Here is a 20,046-nt window from a genome sequence, read left to right as displayed (position 1 = left end):
TGGGGCTGAAGAAAACAGAAAATAAAATTAGACTGTTAAATTTTTCATTAATGATAAGAATGACCAAAAGAACATCTCCCAAAGTTCCAGCTATAGAGATACTAGTGCATGTTTTTTATTGCCTTTCTAGTAACACGTCTAAAAAGCTTCCCTGCAAATTTCTGTGCTCAGCATCCATATTTTTATTGGAAAATACCAATTTCACTAGAATCAAAGGTCAGAAACTTTTATTTGGAATTAAATTATGGAATCTTATTTTGCCTGCAGGAAAGTTACCTTTTAAACTTTTTACAGAAGACAGAGTTGTATCTAAATAAATGAACTGTTTTATTTATCAATTATCTAAAATTGCAGAGGAGCTATCTAAACTGGTTTGCCTCAGGGAACTGCATGTATCTCAGAATGCATTAAAGGAAATTCCAAACAGCATTGGGGAACTGGAGTATTTAGTCCATTTAATTGCAAATAATAATGATATCGGCCAGCTCCCCAAATCTATTACATCACTAAGAAATCTACAGCAGCTTGACCTGAGTGGTGAGTATCAGGCATTCAATCCATTAGTAAAATGTAAGCATTGAACTGTTCCCCAAGGAGTATAAATACATCACAAGATAAGAGGGTGGTGAAGCACACAACCGAGAAGAAGACAGTTTTCCAGTTTTTAGTGTATACCACTGTAATCTGCCATGGCTTCTAACCGAGCATTCTCTATAAAATCTACTATTTTTAATACAGCTGTTGTAGGGGACCCATCTGTGAAACCTTTTTAAGTGGAATGATTTTTGCAAGTGTGATCATCAGGCAAATAAAGGCCTGACACGCACAAAGCACTGGTCACTACGGCACGTGCTGGGCAGCGTCCTGTCGTTTACAAGACGGACCTTTTTCTGCTGCAGAGAATGTGTGTCTGTGCGCTCAGTTGTCTGAGTAACATTGCTGGTGTAATACAGCCTGTCACCGCCTGTAATCTGGTGTGGATTACCACGGGTGGGTTGTCCTGTGTGGATTCTCTGGTATGGGTTATCCAGAATGGGATAGCTCACATGGGTTATCATGGGTGGGTCATCCCGTGTGGGTTTTCTGGCATGGGTTATCCAGGGTGGGTCATTCTGGCATGGCTTCTCCCAGGTGGGTTATCCTAGTGTGGGTTATCTGGTGTGAGTCAGTTACCTGGTGTGGGTTATCCTGGGTGAGTTATCTGGTGTGGATTATCCCGGGTGGATTACCTGATGTGGGTTATCCTAGGCAGGCCCCCTGGTGCACATGTAATCCCCTCACACATGTCCCCACACACATTCCTCCACATACATGTTTTACCCACGCATCCCATGTGAGTTTCCCCTCACATGAGTTAATACCCATGTTTCTCATTTTTATCCTGAGTCCATACCTATGTGTGTTTATCCCCACATGAGCTCGTACCCACTCATGCTTCTCCGCAGGCAAGTTTGTCCCACACATTGCTTGGCCATGCGATTTATCCCCACGTGAGTTCATACCCACTCATGGTTCTCTCATGTGAATTCATACTCAATATGTCCACATCCACACGCATTCAGCCCACACGAGTTCAACCCATGCATGGTCTTTCCACATGAGTTCATGCCCATGTGCATTTCTCTCCACGCAAGTTCATACCCATGTGTGTCACCCTCACATGGGAATGGACTCATGTGGGGTGACCATGCATGGGATAAACACATAGAATCACAGAATCGTAGAATCATTTAGGCTGGAAAAGGCCTTTAAAATCAAGTCCAACTGTTAACCTGGCACTGCCAAGTCCACCACTAAACCATGTCCCTAAGCGCCACATCTACACGTCTTTTAAATACCTCCAGGGATAGTGACTCAACCACTTCCATGGGCAGCCTGTTCCAATGCTTGACAACACTTTCGGTGAAGAAATTTTTCTTAATTTCCAATCTAAACCTCCCCTGGCGCAACTTGAGGCCATTTCCTCTTGTCCTATCACTTGTTACTTGGGAAGAGACCGACAACACCCACCTCATTACAACCTCCTTTCAGGTAGTTGTAGAGAGCAATAACGTCTCCCCTGAGCCTCCTTTTCTCCAGGCTAAACAACCCCAGTTCCCTCAGCCACTCCTCGTAAGACTTGTTCTCTAGACCCTTCACCAGCTTCGTTGCTCTTCTCTGGACACACTCCAGCACCTCAATGTCTTTCCTGTAGTGAGGGGCCTAAAACTGAACACAGTAATTGAGGTGCGGCCTCACCAGTGCTGAGTACAGGGGTAAGATCACTTCCCCAGCCCTGCTGGTCACACCTTTTCTGATACAAGCCAGGATGCTGTTAGCCACCTGGGCACACTGCCAGCTCATGTTCATCCAGCTGTCGACTAACACCCCTGAGTCCTTTCCCACCGGGCAGCTTTCCAGCCACTCTTCCCCAGGCCTGTAGCATTGTGTGTGTGGGTGTCAGCTCACCTGGGGCTGACACGCCTGATCCCCACACAAGCTCATACCCGCACCTATCACCTCCCCACGCGCGTTCAGCACACACATGGTTCACCCACGTGTGATTCTCCCCGACACGTGTTTATCCCCCCGCCTGCTGCTACCCGCGGGCTGTGGCGCCAGGAAGCTGCTGCGGCCCCGCGGGGCTGAGCGCTGCGCGGAGGCCACCGAGCTGGTCAACGGCCAAGGGCGGCAGCGGGGCTCGGCCCGGGCCAGGCCAGGCCGAGGAGCCTGGGGTCAGGGGCTCTGGGGCGGCCTCGGGCCGCTCCCCGGGAGCGGGAGGCAGACGGGCCCCGCCCCCCCGCAGAGCGGGCGCTGGGCGGCTAGGGCTCGCGGCGGGGCCCGGGAGGATGCTGCCCTCGCCCGCCGGCAGCCAACCAGCGGCCAGGGCCCGTCGCCCCGCCCCCCGCCCGTCCAATGGCGCCCCTCGCAGCCCGGCAGATGCCGTCACCCCGTAGAGCGCGGCCGCCGGTTGGCTCGGGCGCCGGGAATCGTCACATAGGCAGAGATCAGCCCAGCGCCGGGGGGCGGGGCGGGGGCGGGGCGGCGGCGGGCCCCGCCCCGCCCTGCCCCTCCCCGCCCCGCCCCGCCTCTCCGCGCGGGTACCGGTAGCCCGGCGTGCGGCGGCGATGGTGATGCTGAGCCTGATGGAGGTCGGCGGGTCCTTGCTGGAGCGGGTGGCCGTCGGCAACCCCCTCTCCCTGGTGCTGGCCGCCTCCGCCTTCGCGCTGAGCCTCGGCTACTTGTTCCAGCTGGGTTACCGGCGCCACGTCGGGTCCGACCAGAGGGTGGGCGCTGGGGGATGCGCGGTTCCGCCAGCCGCGGAGGGGTGGTCGCCGCGGGACGAGCGCGGGGGAGCGCGAGGGGGCCGGGGGCAGCGGGCAGCCGGGCTGTGTCCCGTCGGTGGCGGGGGCAGGGTAGCGGCGCGCTCGCCTCGGGATGGCCCTTCTGGGGGAGCGCGGAGGGAGGGGCGGTAGGTGCGCGCGTGCGGGAGCGGGCTGCGGCGAGCCGGGAGCGTTCCCCGCCGCCTCCGCGGGGCCGGTGTCTGACGGGGGGGTGCTGGGCTGGCCCGCCCCGCCGCCCGGCTGGCGGCTGCCGCCTGAAGCGGAGGTGCTCGGGTTTGGCCGAGGCGAAGGCGGTGCCCGGCGCCGTGGCGTCAGTGCAGTTTAAAAGAAGGTCCCCACGTCCGTGTGGAGGGAGCTCGTTGCTAGACCGAGGCTGATGCTTCTGGGGAGCTGTTTAAGAAATCGGCAACCCTGTTTTGTTTCCGGCTACCTTCCTTCCGCTTGCAGCATCTCTGTGCTTTGCTTTCAGAGGGAGGTTAGCAAGAGTCTTAATCGTATTCATTTTATTTTAACCTCTGCTGCTTTTAAATGTGGCTCACTCTTACTCTGTTTAAAAAGATAATCAGCTATCCAAAGCTGGCCTTTTCACAAAAGGGTTTAAACAAAACAGGTATAAAGCCTTCTCTGTGTTTGGTTTTTATGTAAATGGATGTGATTTTATTACTCTCTGAAGAAAATTCAATAATTATTTTTCTCTTTCTTCCTCAGAAATACCCACCTTATATTTCATCAAGCATCCCTTTCCTTGGACATGCAATTGCATTTGGAAAAAGTCCCATTGAATTTTTGGAAAATGCTTATGACAAGGTATGTTTTCCCACATGGCTGGCTGAGCATATGCTAAAACATTTTTGTGTATCTGATAAGCTCTCTATCTGGAGCTTCCTTAAAATCGGTTCATTCTCATTTACCACCTCGAATATGGAATAGAGTGTGCACAGTAGGCTCTGGTTTCTTCAGATCTTTTAATGTACATTGTTAGAGAAATAGTGTTTTCTGAGATACCTCTTGTGATTCAGATTTAAAAAATATGTCTGTGTATTTCGGTAATGCTCACAGCTGAATCACAAGTTAATGAAAAAGTCATTTTTATGATGTTATTTCTTGCCTTAACTGGGAACTTTTAATCTCACTTTACTAAAAGCTATGACCAGGCTGGAATGTAGCTGACTGCTTCTGTAGGCAATTTGATGAATTTTAATTGTTAATCTCCAATGTTAAAATGACCAGTGTATAAAGTCTCAGTATGTTTTATATTATAACAGCCCAAAAGAAATGGGACTAAGGCAGTAGAGCTTTAATTGCAATGAAATAAGATTTACTGATTTGTTTCGCATTGTCTAAAACTTTCTAGAGTCATAAGCTTAAATGTTAGCTTGGTTAGCTTAGAGAAAGCCAAATTTAGTATGTGAAGATCTGCTGGAGATGACTTTTAAACTTTAAAATTTTACTTGCTCTTACTTGCATGTGCGTAACTCCAAATCCAGAATTTTTTGAGACAGTGTTTGTAGGTAACTGGAGGCTATATGTGCGGTAATCTCCCTGCTAGTTTTCATAGTGAAACTGATCTTTTATTTACAGTTTTTAAACTAAATGGTTTTAAAAAGTGCAAGATCATGTGTGTTTGTTATAACGTTAGATATCTCTAGTAAGTATATTGAGAACAGAATTTGAATGTGGTTTCAAATATTTATATCTGTATTAAATCTCTAGATACTTCTTAGGAGAGTGATTTAGGAAGCCTGTACATAAAGAGAGACAGACTTAATGATTTATGTTCTTATTTAAAATAAATTGCTTTGTTTTGGTTTTTTTTCTCTCTTAGTATGGACCTGTGTTCAGTTTCACTATGGCTGGCAAGACATTCACATACTTACTGGGTAGTGATGCTGCTGCTCTACTCTTCAATAGTAAAAATGAAGATCTGAACGCAGAGGATGTATACTCTCGGTTAACTACACCAGTTTTTGGCAAGGGAGTTGCTTATGATGTCCCTAATATGGTATGTAATTTTAATATAAGATGAGTAGAAAATTGGCATAATTTAAATCCTGAGTAGGCAGCCCTGAGCTCTTGGCTCTGTATGATGGAGTTCATATGCAATTCTGGCGTATTGCAGGTAAATTGTCTCAGTTGGATAATCAAGACTGAACATGTTTAAGTTGCTTTTTTACCACCTGGCCATTTGTCAGTCTGGATGCTTTTTTTTTGTTCTCGAAACCATCTAATCCCATCACAGAGGAAAAACTAATAAGTGAGTCTCTTTTTTTTCCCCTTCCCTTATAGCATGCTGCTGATGGAGGTTTACTTTTCCCTTGCAAGCAACTTTAGGTCTTCCTTCTGAGAGAGCTTTTAGATAGATAATTTTTCATTTATGCCATGTCAAATCTAGATCCAGATGTATTAATTTGACGATTTGCACCACAAGGTTTGTCTTGCTCGGACAAAAATCAGTCTGTGTATGTTTGCAGAATACAGCCTGCATGGGTCTGGAAGCATAGTGGCTGTGTCATGTGGCAGTGTTTCTGAGCTAAGCGTTGGCTGCTTTCTTGTCTCTGTCTGTTGTCTGTCATGACAGACTCTTAAACTGCAGAAGCCAACTTTTCCATGGATAGACTTGCTCTGCTGGGACTCTCTAGTCAGCGTATGTTGACACTGACAGCCTGTTGTACAACAGAGTAGTCTGGTGGCAGAAGCAGCACTGTGATATACTTTATTTTTGGATTTTCAGCTTTGGCTTAATTTTTTTGTATAGATGCCAATCATTTGACTTCTAATAGTTTCTGTGGCCATAAAGACCTTTCCTCCCTAGCATACCTCTTCATTCTCCCCTGCCAAAGAGTTTTGCAGTAATTGTTGCCCTCTTAATTATGTGGCTTAAGGGCAGTAATTACTAGTCTCTTTTCTTCCACACTGCCATTTTGCAGGGACCCACAGAGTATGTATGTTGTTCTTACCCCATTCTTTTGGAGATCTCATATACAACTGACTACCAACAACTCACCACTTTGTAAGTAAGTAAAGGAGAACTTAGTTGTCTCCTGCTTTATCAGGAAGTGTTATATTGTGGATAGACAGTGTCACAAAGTTTGGGGGGAGGATTGTTTGGGTGGTGGGTTTTTTGCACTTGACAGATTTGTATAGCTTCTCCCATCCCTTTGTGAATGAAACCAGCAGGACTGCAGCCTGGATAACAAGTCAGAGGTTGTTTCTTTTGTCCTAGAGACCTCTTCCACAAGTGGGGTCGTTCCAGCAGACTTGTTTCTCCCAGTTCTGACAATTGGAGGTCTTCCTCACAAAGTCGGGGATGGAGTTGGGGGAACTGCTGGAGTGGCGAGGGTACATGATTCTCTGCAGTACATCTTTCATGTTCTTCTCTGGTATATACTAGTTCCGGAGAAGCGTCTGTGAACCAGACACAGACTGCTGAGTTGGCCAGATTTTCACTGTGGTGGTGGTGGTGTTTGGATTCTGACTGTCCTGGGATGTCTGCTTGAAACTGAAAGGTGCTGGTGTGTCTCTTTAATTCTGTGGAAGTTCATCCACTTGTTACAGCTGTCTTGAGTTCTGCTTTCACACTGTGCAGTTCATGGATGGATTTGAATGTCTCTTCATTCAAAAGCTAGTTCTTCGATGGGATCTAATCTCATCCTTCAGGAGTTTTATAGAACTTTCTATAAGCTCCATGGAAATGGGCATTTCTTACAACTATGTTCTTCAGGCATATAGGGATGATTAAGGCCTATCTCACTGGTCCATAGTATACTGCTTTTTTCCTGAAATAAGGTCTTTTTCTAGAATTACCCAATTTTCTTCCCTAGAGTGTGTTTGAGTTCTGCTTTAGTTAAGAGATTAATCTTTTCATATTACTCAGCATTGGGTGTCTGTCTACTTCATGCGTACCTTTGATACTAGAAGGACTTACTCCTTTTCATCTCTGCTGATTCAGGTTCCTCAGAAAATCACCTGGGCTACATTTTTCCACAGCTAGGAGGTGCAGGGGTTTTGTTACTGGCATGCATGGATTATTTCTAGGTGTGTGTTTCCCTGTATGAAGCTAGTGAAGGTAGCATGTCTGGTTGTGACCAGAACACCTCCTGCTAGAGGTGAGCTGTTTTTTTTGCACATTCCTATCACCACAATTTCATTTCAGACATCTACTGGAAAGGCATTTAGAGAACTGTTCAAACTTTCTTTGGTGTTCTACCATTGATGGATCATCCAAGAACTTTTTCTTGAGGCTCCCTTCTCTGCTGAAGCTCCTAAGTCTCTATGCCTTAGTCTGGCAGTGACTTTCAGCCACCTGTTTAGAAGAGCCATTCCTGACAGTCCACTACTTGTTAGAATGTAACTGATGTCTCTTTAAAAGGAAGAAGTTACTTATTTACCAGTAATTCTGGTAATTTTGGTAAGTTTGTTAGTGTCCATAGTCTATGTATCGACTCATACCAGCTCTGTCTTCTCCCTCCAAGCCTCTTGCAGATAGTTCTGCATTGAGAGGAGCTGAAATGGCAGAGGATACGTTCACTCCTGTGTGCCATTCCTGACTCCATCAAGCTGGAGATGGAGATGGGCTGGCATGTTGCAAGGGAAAATGTGCTTGTGTGTTTGCTCTGTGGCATGTGTACCCTCTGATAGACTGCTGGAGTCCCCACTGCATTCTGGAAACAGAAGTTTCTAGGAAGAAACCTTTCTTCTTATGCCTCTTGTTCTGTGAGTAACGTTATAGTACATGCAGAGCCCTTGGTAGGAAGATAATTTTTGGGGTATTGCTTATGGTAGAGTGCAGATCTATAGGATAGATGCCCTATTTCTTAATTAGGGCTTAAAAACTCATTGAATAATTTTCTGAGTAGATGTCCTGTCAATCCATTGAATGGTTCCCATCTAATAATGGGCTTTTTACCAGTAAGTTTGTTAGCTGTGAGTCTATATAAAGAAAAAGAGGAAGAGGTGAGAAGGATGTGAAACTCACCATTTTCCTAGGAAGCAGTACGGTTCCTGCTTCTGTGTCTGTGTACCTAGGCAGGGAAATCAGAGGGCCTTGTAAAAGAAAGGTGCATCTCTAGACCAGAGGTAAGGTTTTACTGCATGAGAGAAGACAGATGCTCTGGTGGAGAGAAAGCAAGGAGGCCACATAACAAGGAACACAGACTGAATCCAGACTTTGCAAGGACAGGTCTGGTTACGTTTGTGATTATGTATCTAAAGTCCGTTCCATATTTCAATCTTGAATGCTTCTTGTATCTTCAGGGATAAAGTTTAACAAAGATATTAAAATGACTTTCTGTTTTCGAACTGTAAAAGAGAGAATTGCAGCTCCCTCAAACTAGTATTTTACTTGGATGTTGCTTCTGTATGTTCTTATAGTACAAATGATAAGTTGTTAATTATGTTATTTGATGTGATAATGTATATCGTGATATGTGATAATATCAATCAATATTGATTGATACATTATATGATCCTTATACTGATTGCTTTTTCTGTATTGGTTCCTCTAGGTGTTTTTGGAACAGAAGAAGATGCTCAAAACTGGGCTAAATATTGCCCAGTTTAAACAGCATGTATCTGTGATTGAAGAAGAAACAAAGGAGTATTTCAAAGCATGGGGAGAGAGCGGAGAGAAAAGTAAGCAAGATCAGATACATTTTTTCCTCAGATTTTCTGGGAAGGAATTCAGGCCAATGCATATGTTTTTGTTAATTATTTACTGCAGTATTAAAGAGATTAAAAATGACATAGGTAAAACTCTACTGAGTATCAGAAGAAACATGAGAAATACAGATTTTGTTTAATCAAATTTAAGGCTATTGGAGAATAAAGCTGCTCAGAAAATCATTGACAGGAGTAAAGAACTATCTTACTTTGGTTGCTTAGTCGGCTAAGAGAGAGTGTTACTGTTGCCTGGCTGAATCACGTTCATTTGGCACAGTATGAGTCAGCTCAGCATAACCACCTCTTAGTCCTGAGGAAGAGAGACTGCTCTGACTTCCCAGAGCCTGTCAGAGATCTTAGCTCAGGGATCTTCTGCACTGCAGATTGGCATCCTTGATGCTGATACGCTTAGGTTAGTGATCAAAGTGGAATTCTTTTATTTCCCACCTGTCTTTCCCAACTAGCCTGCTAGATATAGCCCATTGCTATTGTTGCAAGCCCACAGTGGCATAACAGTGTCAGAAATATTTATTTAAACTTATATATTTATATTTAAATATATATTTGTATAATATATATTACTTACATATTTTAATATAATTTATACTTATTTTACAAGTATATAATTGATATATGAGTTAATATAATATATAATTTTATATTTAATTGTATAAATATTATTTTAAAATAATTCAGTGAGCAGCAAAACTAACTACTTTCCTATGGATTTGGATTTCAAGGTTAAGTTTTTGTATGACTCCTTCTGTATTTATTAAGGATTGAGATTGTTCTGCAATGGCTTACTTTGGAAGGATTACTAGCTCTCCTAGAAAAATTTCTAGAAAAAAATACTTGAGAAAAAAGTTGTTGAAATCAGTGATCTAATTAAAAAGTTGTTTGAAGAGAGACCTGAAAGACACACATAAATTTAAAATGAGATACTTCATTTTCCTAGTGAAACAATCTAGAACTCTATTTAAAATCGTTGTCTAGTTATTTGTCTATTCTACAAAATCAAGAATAATCTGAAAAACATAACATCTCACCTGAAATGCATCTTCAGTAACATTTTTTCAAATCTTTCCTCAGACCTGTTTGAAGCCCTTTCAGAACTTATCATTTTGACAGCAAGTCATTGCTTACATGGGAAAGAAATAAGAAGCTTACTGAATGAGAAGGTGGCTCAGCTGTATGCTGATTTGGATGGGGGTTTCACTCATGCTGCCTGGCTTCTGCCAGGTTGGCTACCTCTGCCGAGCTTCAGGTACCAGAAATAACAGATGAAGCAACTTAAGTATTTTATCTAAATGTGTTTGTTGGGCTTTTTTTTCCCCATATTTCTTGTTTGTAAGCTATTCTAGACACGCCAATAAATCCTCATGAGGATTTTATGTGTTACTTTGTATAAGAGTTGCTAATAGAAGTGTTTTGAATCGCAGACGTCGAGATCGAGCACACAAAGAAATAAAGAGTATTTTCTACAAGGTTATCCAGAAACGTCGAAAGTCTGAGGAAAAGGAGGATGACATGCTCCAAACTCTACTTGATGCTTCATACAAGTAAGCCAAGGGTTTCAAGGCTTGTCATTTAGAGATGTTTTACTCTAGCTTTCAGCTCTTCAGTTAGAACTATCTACCAAAAAATAAGAAATATTCCCTCATGTTCTGAACTGATTTTGTTGCCAGCAATTGGTCCTAGCTATATTCTTAGAAACAGCTTAAAAACTTTGCTTGTAAATGTTTACTCAGATTTCTGAGATTTTCATCAGTGGTCGCGATGTTGCTTCCTTTCTCTTTGCTGGCTGTTCAGTAATGATTTCCTTGAAGGCTCTTAGAGTCTCTCTCCCTCTGTTCTCCTTTCTCCCTACCCCTAGATCTTTTGCTGCTCCATTTAGGGTAGGCAACAAAAGAGAAAAAGGAGAAAGAAGTACATTAGAAGAAACTGTAAATGCTACTGTACCTGGAAACCTGATCAAATGAAGCTCTAACATAACACCCTTCAACCTAGGGATGGTCGTCCGCTGACAGATGATGAAATTGCTGGAATGCTGATTGGGTTGCTGCTAGCGGGGCAGCACACATCCTCCACCACCAGTGCCTGGCTCGGCTTCTTCATAGCCAGAGACAAATCAATACAGGAACAGTGCTATGCAGAACAAAGAGCAGTTTGTGGGGATGACTTGCCACCATTAACTTATGACCAGGTTTGTATGTTACATTATTCCTGCTGGGTAATTGTATGCTTTTTAGATGCTTATTTAAAAAAAACCAAACCAACAACAAACAAATGTGAAATATAGTCATGTGCTTTGTGTTAGAATCATCATCTGGCACAGTCACTCTGTAATAATGCTGTTTGCTAATATATCCCCTCCAGCTCCTCCTCTCCAAGTAAATTTTAATTTTGCTACTGTTTTTTTGAATCAGTATTGATAAAGGAATTACAGTTCCTACAATGTCTAGTTAAGAAATGATAGTTCTGTAGAGGAAGAAGATCCTCATATTCCCACTGAGGAAAGGGATGCAGTGTGACCCTGTTCTTTTTAATCAGGCATCAAGAAACACTCATGAGACAGATCAGTAAGAAACTAGTTGTATTCGATTACACTGGTCAGAGCTTTTTTCCTTCTTCACTGAATCAAATGGAAATAAATTATCAGGGTAGCTAATGAAGTACATGTAAATATGAGTTGCTTACTCTTTTTTTTTTTTAAATTTGTTTTTAAATGGTATAAAATACCCTTTTGTTTGGGTTGAATAAACTTAGCTATATTTTGATCATTTTCTCTGCATTTTCAGCTCAAGGATCTCAGTTTGCTGGATCGCTGTCTAAAAGAAACTTTAAGGCTTAGACCTCCTATAATGACCATGATGAGAATGGCCAAAACTCCCCAAGTGAGTACACTTGTTGGAGACAACTTCACTTCAGTAGAGCAGGGCTGGAAAAGGCCAGGTTGGGGGTGTCCCAGTTGGCAGAAGGAAAACCTGAATGAGCAGTGTTTGCTGACAGGGATGAAAGCTGATAGCAGCCTGGGCTGTATCAGCAGGAGTGTAGCTGGTGTTGACTGAGGAAAGCAATTAATACCTTGAACTTGGTAGTTGTTACCTTCCTCTGAAATTATTTGTGCCCAGTTTTGGACCTCTCTGGCCCCCAGCAATCAAGATGTTGATGCAGTGAAGCAAGCATAGGGTCACAAAGATGGTCAGGGGTTGCAGCACTTCTCCTGTGAGGAGAGGCTGAGGGAACAGGGTTTGTTCAGCCTGGAGAAGGGAAGGCTCCGAGGGGACCTAGTAACAGCCACGTGCAGTCTTACTCAGCAAAACTGACCCTTTCTTTTAGCTATCAGACTCACTTGAGCTTAGTTTTTATTTAAAGATACTTCCTGTTTGCCAGGTGTTTTTAACAGATATCTTTGAAAAACTTGGCTTGCACTTAATACAGTATAAGCTAGGTAAATCTGAAAGAAAACTTGCTGTTTGTACAAATAAAAGAAAGTCAAATAAGTCAATTTTTTTAAATGAATGTCCCTCCCATGGCAAATGCTTTCAACAAATTTTAAGTTCATTCATTTGTTAAAGCAGCTGAAAGGTTCCTGCAACTACTTGAACATTGTGTCCTGTACAAATAAAACAAGTATTAGGCTGCATTAATTTTAAACGAGCTTAGCCAAAATCTCTTTTGACATTCAAGCCTCATGATATAGCATGTCAGGTAACACTTCAAAAAGAAAAATGGAGAAATTTTGTAATGCGTGGGGTCTTGTCTCTTCTCTTGTAGACTGTTGCTGGATATAACATTCCCCCTGGCCATCAGGTCTGTGTATCTCCCACTGTTAACCACAGACTCAGGGACTCCTGGAAGGATGCTCTAGACTTCAAGCCTGACCGGTATCTCCAAGATAACCCAGCAGCTGGAGAGAAATTTGCATATGTTCCCTTTGGTGCTGGTGAGTAAGAAAAGGTGGTGCCTTCCTGAGTGACTGTGTACTGGAGTGGCTTCTGCTGGTTGTCTCATACAGCACCTCCCCATACTGTAACCCCTGAGGATATATTTTTTTCTTTCTATTCCTGCCTGAAAGTTTACTTACTGTGAAAGTGCTGTTAAAAGAATGAGATTGATAGTTTTGCATTAGTAAGAGCTGTATGTATCACTCAGAGTAGCAATCAAACCAAATCTTTAGGTTAACATGTGTGGTATTTGACTTTTCAAGTCCTTTCAAGTCAGGGTAAAAACCTGATAATACAAAGTCAGTTTAAGGCAGAGCAAAAATCTGCATGGAGTCACAACTGCCAAAGCAGTTTGCAAGTATCACCACACCAGGACTAGAGTCAATATCTTTTCTCTGTGTTGCAAATGCTTCTTTGGTGATACATAAATTAAGGTGGTGTTCTGTTCTCACCAGAAAGCAATCTCATTCAAATTACTTGGTCTATTTATGCAGTGACAGCTTATAAAAACAAGACTTTGCTGGAGTTCCATGATGATGTACGTGCAATACTGGAGCCTCACATTGTTTAGAAAAAAGCAATTACTAAGTTAGCTTGTTGTCAAAGGTGATTTAACAACTAAGTATTCTAACTGCTTTTTATGGCTTTCCTTCTAGGCCGTCATCGCTGCATTGGAGAAAACTTTGCTTATGTTCAGATTAAGACTATTTGGTCTACTTTGCTTCGTTTGTATGAATTTGATCTCATTAATGACTATTTTCCAACTATAAATTATACAACAATGATACATACACCTAATAACCCTGTTATCAGATATAAGAGGAGGTCATTGTAAATTCTGGAGCTAAAACCTTATTTAAGTTGTGTAAACTAACAGACTTTTGAATAAATGAGTGGCAAATGTTAACTGTTGCATCTACTGTTAGGAAAGCAACAATAATCTACCAAATGCAAAGTTTTTGCATCTGTTTTGTTTGCCCACATAATTTAACGCTGCTGTGTATAATGCTTGTTCTACAAATTTCTCATTGCCTTTTTAAAAGAAAGTGTCTTTTCTATTGGTGTAACACTTTTAAGGTGCATGCCAACTCTTTAAGGTGAAGAAATAAGTAATTTCTATAAACGGAACTCTCTGCTTTTGAAAAATAATTGAAGATTACTTTTCCCAGGATAATATGGGGTAAGACTGTGTACTTTACCTCTGTATCCAATTACAGTACATCCGTCAGGGAACAGACACCACAGGGCAAAGTACTTGGTGGTGCCCTACCTTTGATATTTGTGATTCTGTTCCAAGTGAACTAGGTATGGTCTTGGCTGATTATTTAAAAAAATGTTACTGTACAGCTGAGTAGTAGGCAGACTATAAAATGTTCACAGACAAGTCTTTTATGAGAATAAATGATTTAAATGTCTAACTTGAAGCAGTTGTAAAATGCTTAGGTTCGGAAAGCAACAAATAATTTTCTAAAAACTTTTGAAAGTAGTGATCTCCATAAGCCTGATATAAGTGTGAAAGTAACAATATGATGATACAAATAACATTAATTTTGTAAATAACATGTTTGTGTATAAAATTGTCACAAATTAAGTGAAATAGCTGAATGTTGTCCCCCTTTGTACTGACTCATGTAAGATTGTTAAATGGTGTTTGGTTCAAGAGTGGTGATGACAAATGGCTCACAGGAACGTAGAATTAAATTTATAAACAAAATTCTTGTGGAATTTTTCTATGTTCAACCCTGTCAATTCTGAAAAGCTTTCATACATAAATTTGTAATAAACTTTCTTTCTGTCTTGTGAGTATGAAGCTGGTCATGTAAACAGCTTTCCCCCCTTCATGGTGCTCACTGTAGGAAGGGCTTTGCCCCATCTTTCCTGTTCTAAACTCGGGTGTAACTGTTACAAAACCTTGTGTTTGGATCAGTCACAGCACCTGAAGGAGTGCAGTAGCTTCCCTTCCAGCCCTGTCAGAGGTGACCAGGGTCTTCACAAACCTGGCCTGTACCTGCCCTCTCTTCTCAGTAGTAGCAACCTTTTGGAATCTGTAAAAAGTAATGCTGCAGCCACCATGAGCAGCACAGGTAGGAGCAACCTTTTCAGTGTGAGTAAGGGAGTGGTTCCTGAACACAGTTAAAAGCATGAAGTCATCTTTATTTCAGTACTTTGACAAAATACCCATAAAATTCAAAACTTCTACCATTACAAAAATAGGTCTCTACAAGTGATATTCTGTCTGCGCTGCCAGTAGCAAATATTACGAGAGTTGTGTAACTTCAGTAGCCTTGCCAGAAAAAGTGCAAGTAAACTTTGCTGAATGGAGCTCAATTTCATTAATACACAAGTTTCCTCTTTGCACCCTTTTGATAAATACACACTTCATAAGTTAATCATTTAAATTAGCATTCCACAAATATACACGTAATTTAATGGTGGGGTGGGGTTTGTTTGGGGTTTTTTTTGTTTTTTTTCCTGAACACAAAATGCCTATATACATAAATCCCAGTCTGCATGGGTATGCCAGGATGGAACTGTATACAATCGTCTAGCTGTGTTCATATTGGTCCCACAATATACACATTATACAAAAGCACAGAAAGAGCACAGATTTACAGAAGGCATTCCATGAACATCACTGCCAGTGATGGAGTTGTTGAAAGGGTATTATCTTCTCATACCCACGTGCAACTGAGTGTATGAAGTCGAAGCTGTAAGAGGGAGAAAGATTTTCATCAAGATTACTTGGAATAAGTAGATGAGGATTCACCAATGACATGTTACTTAGATGAGTAAGAGTGAAAGATTTTACACGGGAAATCTTTTAAGAACAAAACTTCCTCAAATGATGGATTTTATGCTGAAGTAAGGCTTTAACACAGTAACTGCAAAAATCAAGTTTGATAAATTATGTCCCACTGATCTGACAATTTTCTTGATGTATTCCTTTTGCAGCACAAAAATTACCATCATCTATGGGACAAAAAGGCTGTAAATTCTGTAATCGAAGTGGTAGGAGAAGAAATGCCCCTTGTACTCCTCCTCAGTCTTTTGGGTACATTTTTCTCCACCTAGCTTAAAATCTCAGTAAGATTCCAACTGAATCCTTGCTGCCTATTTATTAGAGATCAGGGAAAGTTAAAGTGTTACCAATAAACTCAAAATCTGTAATTAAAACACACTTGTATGTCTCCCTTCAAAGAATTTTACTATTTCCTTTTTAATGAGCTTTTTGCTACAACTCAGAATAGCCTCTTGTTTATGGCTGAAATGCTTAAAATCGCAGATGTTTGTTATATATCTCGGAGAAGCAGCACACACTTTCTAAGTTGGAACTGTGCCTTGTGCTACCCAGGAGTCATGGGGAGGACTGCCTGTGCCCTTACCTGACTGCACACTGCCAAGTCGCCTTTGTAGTGCCTCCAGCCGATTGATGTAATCTGTTAAAGCTCTTTCAGGATCATAGTTCTGCAGTTGAGAACAGGCGAAAGAGACTGGGTTTAAATCAGCATGTGTACCGTGGAACCTAGGGGCAGAACAACACAGGTGTTTCCAAAAAGCAGAATTTCAAGTAAAACAAAAGTTATCATCAGACACAGCAAAATACTCTAAGTAGGGATACCTTACTGACTGCATGTCCCTTAACTTACCCATGTGGTAACTAGCACATTACACCCATTTAACCTCCCTGCCATTTATCGCCCAAGCCATCATAATGCCTCCCCCAGAGAAACCCCTTTTCCCAGTGCCTTTTCTTTCTACTGCACCTGATTTGTTGCTGCATTTCTTTGGGACAAAGACTGACCAGCAAATTCCTACTGAGACTGCAACAGAAGCCATGGTAGCTTCAAGTTTGCTTTTCTATTAAGAAGCTTGTGTGAATAAGTACACAGCCATCTTTACAGGATTCTGACTCTCTTTGTTGCTCTCTATAAGTAAAAGTCAAGAGTGGCTAAAATAGAATAAACATTTTTTCCATGTAAATTCTTACGGTTGCCATAAACTAAGATTACAAACAGTGAGGTGGTTTATATAAAAATGAAAAAACAAAATGGCTAGAATCTGATATTCGGTAAAGATCTGAGCTCACAACTCCATATAAACTCATCAAAGGCTGACGGTGCTCATAAAAACGTTGCCTTTGATGAAAAATACATGGTTTCACTGGCATCTGATTCACCAATACCTCTGGTATCACTGCTTACTACAGCCAACCAAAACAGTTTAAACAAGAACAAGCAGCGGAGCTACCAAGCAGCTTCCACCAGCTCATGCTCTGGCCACAAGGCCGTGGTAATTCCTTGCAGCCCACAGTAACCAGATGACCCTTCCCAGCCACAGTGAGTGGCCCTGCTTTTCCCTTCCTTCGTCTGAGGGCACCTGAGGCAGCCCCTCTCCACACCACACTCTGCTGCCAACTGCAAAGGTGGACAGGTTCACTTGGCTACAAAGCCTAGACTCTACAGATGGAGATAACGGTAGCTCCATCCAGCGATCCACCACCAGTTCCAGGAACATGACATAAATTAGACAGCAAGTCTACAAGCTTTGGCCTTGATCAGGTGATGAGTAAACACACACTGAAGGCCTGAGATATGATTTGTTAGGTATCCTTACAAAAAAGAGTTAAAAAATATTATGGCGTTAAAGATTACAAACCTTAGCAGTAAGCACTGATGCATTCATTTAGGTAAACAAGTGTTCTGACAAAGAATAATAATCGAAAATAAAATGTACTTATGTTGAAAGTTTATAGGAGATCTAGGAGACTCCATGTCTGACCTGGATCTGTAGGAATGCCTTTGTTCTCCATAAAGATCCATGCCACCAGAGAATGAATCAGGCCGTAATTCATTACCTAGAAATATAAAAAGCAATGTCTTGAAAATTAAAAGAAGTAACACTTTTTGCACTTTACGGGGAATCTCAGATGTGAGTTTTCTGTTTGCATAGCACAAAAATGGCATTTAACAAGTGTAGACCACTTTCAGACTGTTTCAGAGAAAACCAGAGGTGAAATCCTGGCCTCGCTGATATTAATGAGAAAACTCTCACAGACTGAGCAGGACAGGGTTTTAAATGCAGACCTAGATAGCCAGGAACTAATAAAGAAGCTTCTATTCTCCTTAGGCTCCTACCAAAAAGCAAACAAAAAACCAATTTTCCCAAACTTTAAGCTATAACAAAAGAATGACAGGCTTTTCTTCTGAGAAAAAGGCCAGGGAGGGCTGGTCAATAGGCTCTGTTGTCACTGTGGGATCCTGTGGTTGCTACGATTCCTCTGTTCATCCCTGTCCTCAGCATCCCCTCTCTGAGTCGGGGGTGCAGATCTCTTACAGGATGTATCTAAAATTGTTTTTACAAACACACTCCATAGGGAAAGTTGCCTTTTTTTTTTTTTAAATCCCACCCACAACAGACCAAACAAGATTGAAGAGAAAGCAAATAGATTAGTGTCTGTGCTGAGCACAGAAACTCCCTGAAACCTGAGAAATACGTTAATCCAAGCAATTATAGCAAAAGGAAGTGGGAACAGCACCCCATTCATTCCACATGAGGAAAATACAAGTTAAAACCAATCTCCATTAAGCAGTGTTGTGACTTGTGGATACTATTCTTTCAGTCATTACTGGACTACACTTTACCTGTGTTCTGGCTAAAGACATCCCTATTGATGCTTAATATACCGGAACCCGTAACTCTGTGCCATCGACGAACCAGGAACTTCATTCTGCATTTCAAATAGAAAAAAAAAAACCAACAAAAAAACCAAACTTCAGGATAAATGAAATAGTCTGCTAAAAATAATCTGTTTGTTGTATTCTAGAAGGTATAAGAACTTCTTGGACACCAGGTAAAATTAATGGATGGGCATCTAAAACCTGAAGATCAAGTAGAAAACATCCTTATACACATCCCTAAGAAAACCATCTTTTGTCCAAATCTGCTTTCAGCTTCACCTCTGCAATTCCAGTGATTCCAGAGGTGCTGCATAAGTCCAAGTGGACAGCAAATGGCTCAAGCACCTAAGCATCAGGGCATCAGCATTTTAAAATCATACTAAATATACTTTTTGCACTGTTGCATCCCTAAAACTGTAACCACAGAGCGCTATGTATAAACGCTTCACTTAAAACAGGGACATGGATAGTTCCTTGATTTTATACTACACACAAGGCTCAGATCAATAGCAAACAGAAGTGCTTGGGGGTTCAAACCTTTGTGAAGGTTTGCTAGCAACATGGCAGTACTATGCAGCAATAACCTTCACTTGTTCTTCCTCATCTATTCCTATTCATCCTCAGTCTGAGACCTAAAGTCTTGTGAATTCCAAGAACTACCTAGATGGATAAAATTAGTTCATAAATCTGTTTTATACTTACGTGTAAGAATTTAACCTTCAAAGGAAATTAAGTTGCAGAAAATACCATTGTAAATAAGTCCATAGCCTAGAATTGCTAATTTTTTTCCCTAATATTAAGACTTTATCCATCTTTGATTATCAAATACAGAGTCCTTTTCAACTACAATCAGATTGCTTATTCCTATTACAGATTTTACCTATGCTCTGCTCAACCTGTCACTCTACACAGTATCTACTATATTCATGACTACCAAAAATTTAAACAGGATGGAACATGAGCAGTTCTAGATTCCACTAGAGAGCTAGAAAAGTATGTATTAAACTGCACAGTCATATCAGTTTGAAATCTAACTTCCTCCAGTTTACCTTGAAATTGCAATGGACACTCTGACTGCAGAGCGAAATCTTGTAAAACCCTTTGAATGATGTGTGATGATTTCAAGGTCTGTGTAGGAAGGCTGTCCACCCATTCGTGCAATGAGGGCCAGCGTGGCTTCTTCACACTCTTGGAATCCACCTAGTAACAGCAGCAAATATTTTTTCTGGTATATGAGAGCTTTCCGAAAGCTCTCTGCTCGTAGGTATTTGCCATAAATCCTCTACAAAAAAAAAAAAAAAAAAAAAAAAAAGAAAGACCCCATAAGCTCCATGAATGATTACAGTTCCAAGACTTTTGATATCAGTACTCCCACAGCATTTTTGTGATTATTTCTTGCTATCATGGAGAAGACTGCACCACTGCTCACACTTGCTGAAT

At 41.7% G+C, this 20,046-nt stretch overlaps 2 protein-coding genes across 17 annotated transcripts in view; one reads left to right on the top strand and one right to left on the bottom strand.

Annotated features, from left to right (window-relative positions):
- The first annotated feature begins 3,064 nt into the window (after window positions 1-3,064).
- Window positions 3,065-14,732, top strand: CYP51A1 (cytochrome P450 family 51 subfamily A member 1). The gene is made up of 10 exons (XM_074835422.1): window positions 3,065-3,266; window positions 4,032-4,130; window positions 5,149-5,325; window positions 8,828-8,954; window positions 10,071-10,245; window positions 10,421-10,540; window positions 10,989-11,184; window positions 11,780-11,875; window positions 12,759-12,927; window positions 13,585-14,732. The coding sequence occupies exons 1-10, from the start codon at window positions 3,108-3,110 to the stop codon at window positions 13,761-13,763; spliced, it is 1,497 nt and encodes a 498-aa protein (XP_074691523.1). The 5' UTR covers window positions 3,065-3,107; the 3' UTR covers window positions 13,764-14,732.
- Window positions 14,733-15,061: 329 nt separating this feature from the next.
- Window positions 15,062-20,046, bottom strand: part of AKAP9 (A-kinase anchoring protein 9) — a 120,529-nt gene continuing 115,544 nt past the window's right edge. For all 16 annotated transcript variants that reach the window (XM_074835286.1, XM_074835369.1, XM_074835326.1 and 13 more), the window contains 5 exons: window positions 19,656-19,888; window positions 18,571-18,656; window positions 17,708-17,783; window positions 16,312-16,451; window positions 15,062-15,636 (listed from right to left, as the gene is read on the bottom strand). In XM_074835286.1, the coding sequence (XP_074691387.1) occupies window positions 15,593-15,636; window positions 16,312-16,451; window positions 17,708-17,783; window positions 18,571-18,656; window positions 19,656-19,888 (579 nt within the window). In that variant the 3' untranslated portion in view covers window positions 15,062-15,592. The remainder of the gene's footprint in view (window positions 15,637-16,311; window positions 16,452-17,707; window positions 17,784-18,570; window positions 18,657-19,655; window positions 19,889-20,046) is intronic.

The sequence above is a fragment of the Strix aluco genome, chromosome 1 (genome assembly GCF_031877795.1).
Source record: "Strix aluco isolate bStrAlu1 chromosome 1, bStrAlu1.hap1, whole genome shotgun sequence".
NCBI classification, from domain to species: domain Eukaryota; kingdom Metazoa; phylum Chordata; class Aves; order Strigiformes; family Strigidae; genus Strix; species Strix aluco.
The sequence above is the reverse complement of the archived record's forward strand: the minus strand, read 5'-3'. Positions and strand labels throughout refer to the sequence as shown.

Coding starts and splice junctions, on each gene's coding strand:
- CYP51A1 (XM_074835422.1), top strand. CDS start 3,108: ATGGTGATGCTGAGCCTGATGGAGGTCGGCGGGTCCTTGCTGGAGCGG. Junction 3,267..4,031: donor ACGTCGGGTCCGACCAGAGG/GTGGGCGCTGGG, acceptor TTTCTTCCTCAG/AAATACCCACCTTATATTTC. Junction 10,246..10,420: donor CTACCTCTGCCGAGCTTCAG/GTACCAGAAATA, acceptor TTTGAATCGCAG/ACGTCGAGATCGAGCACACA.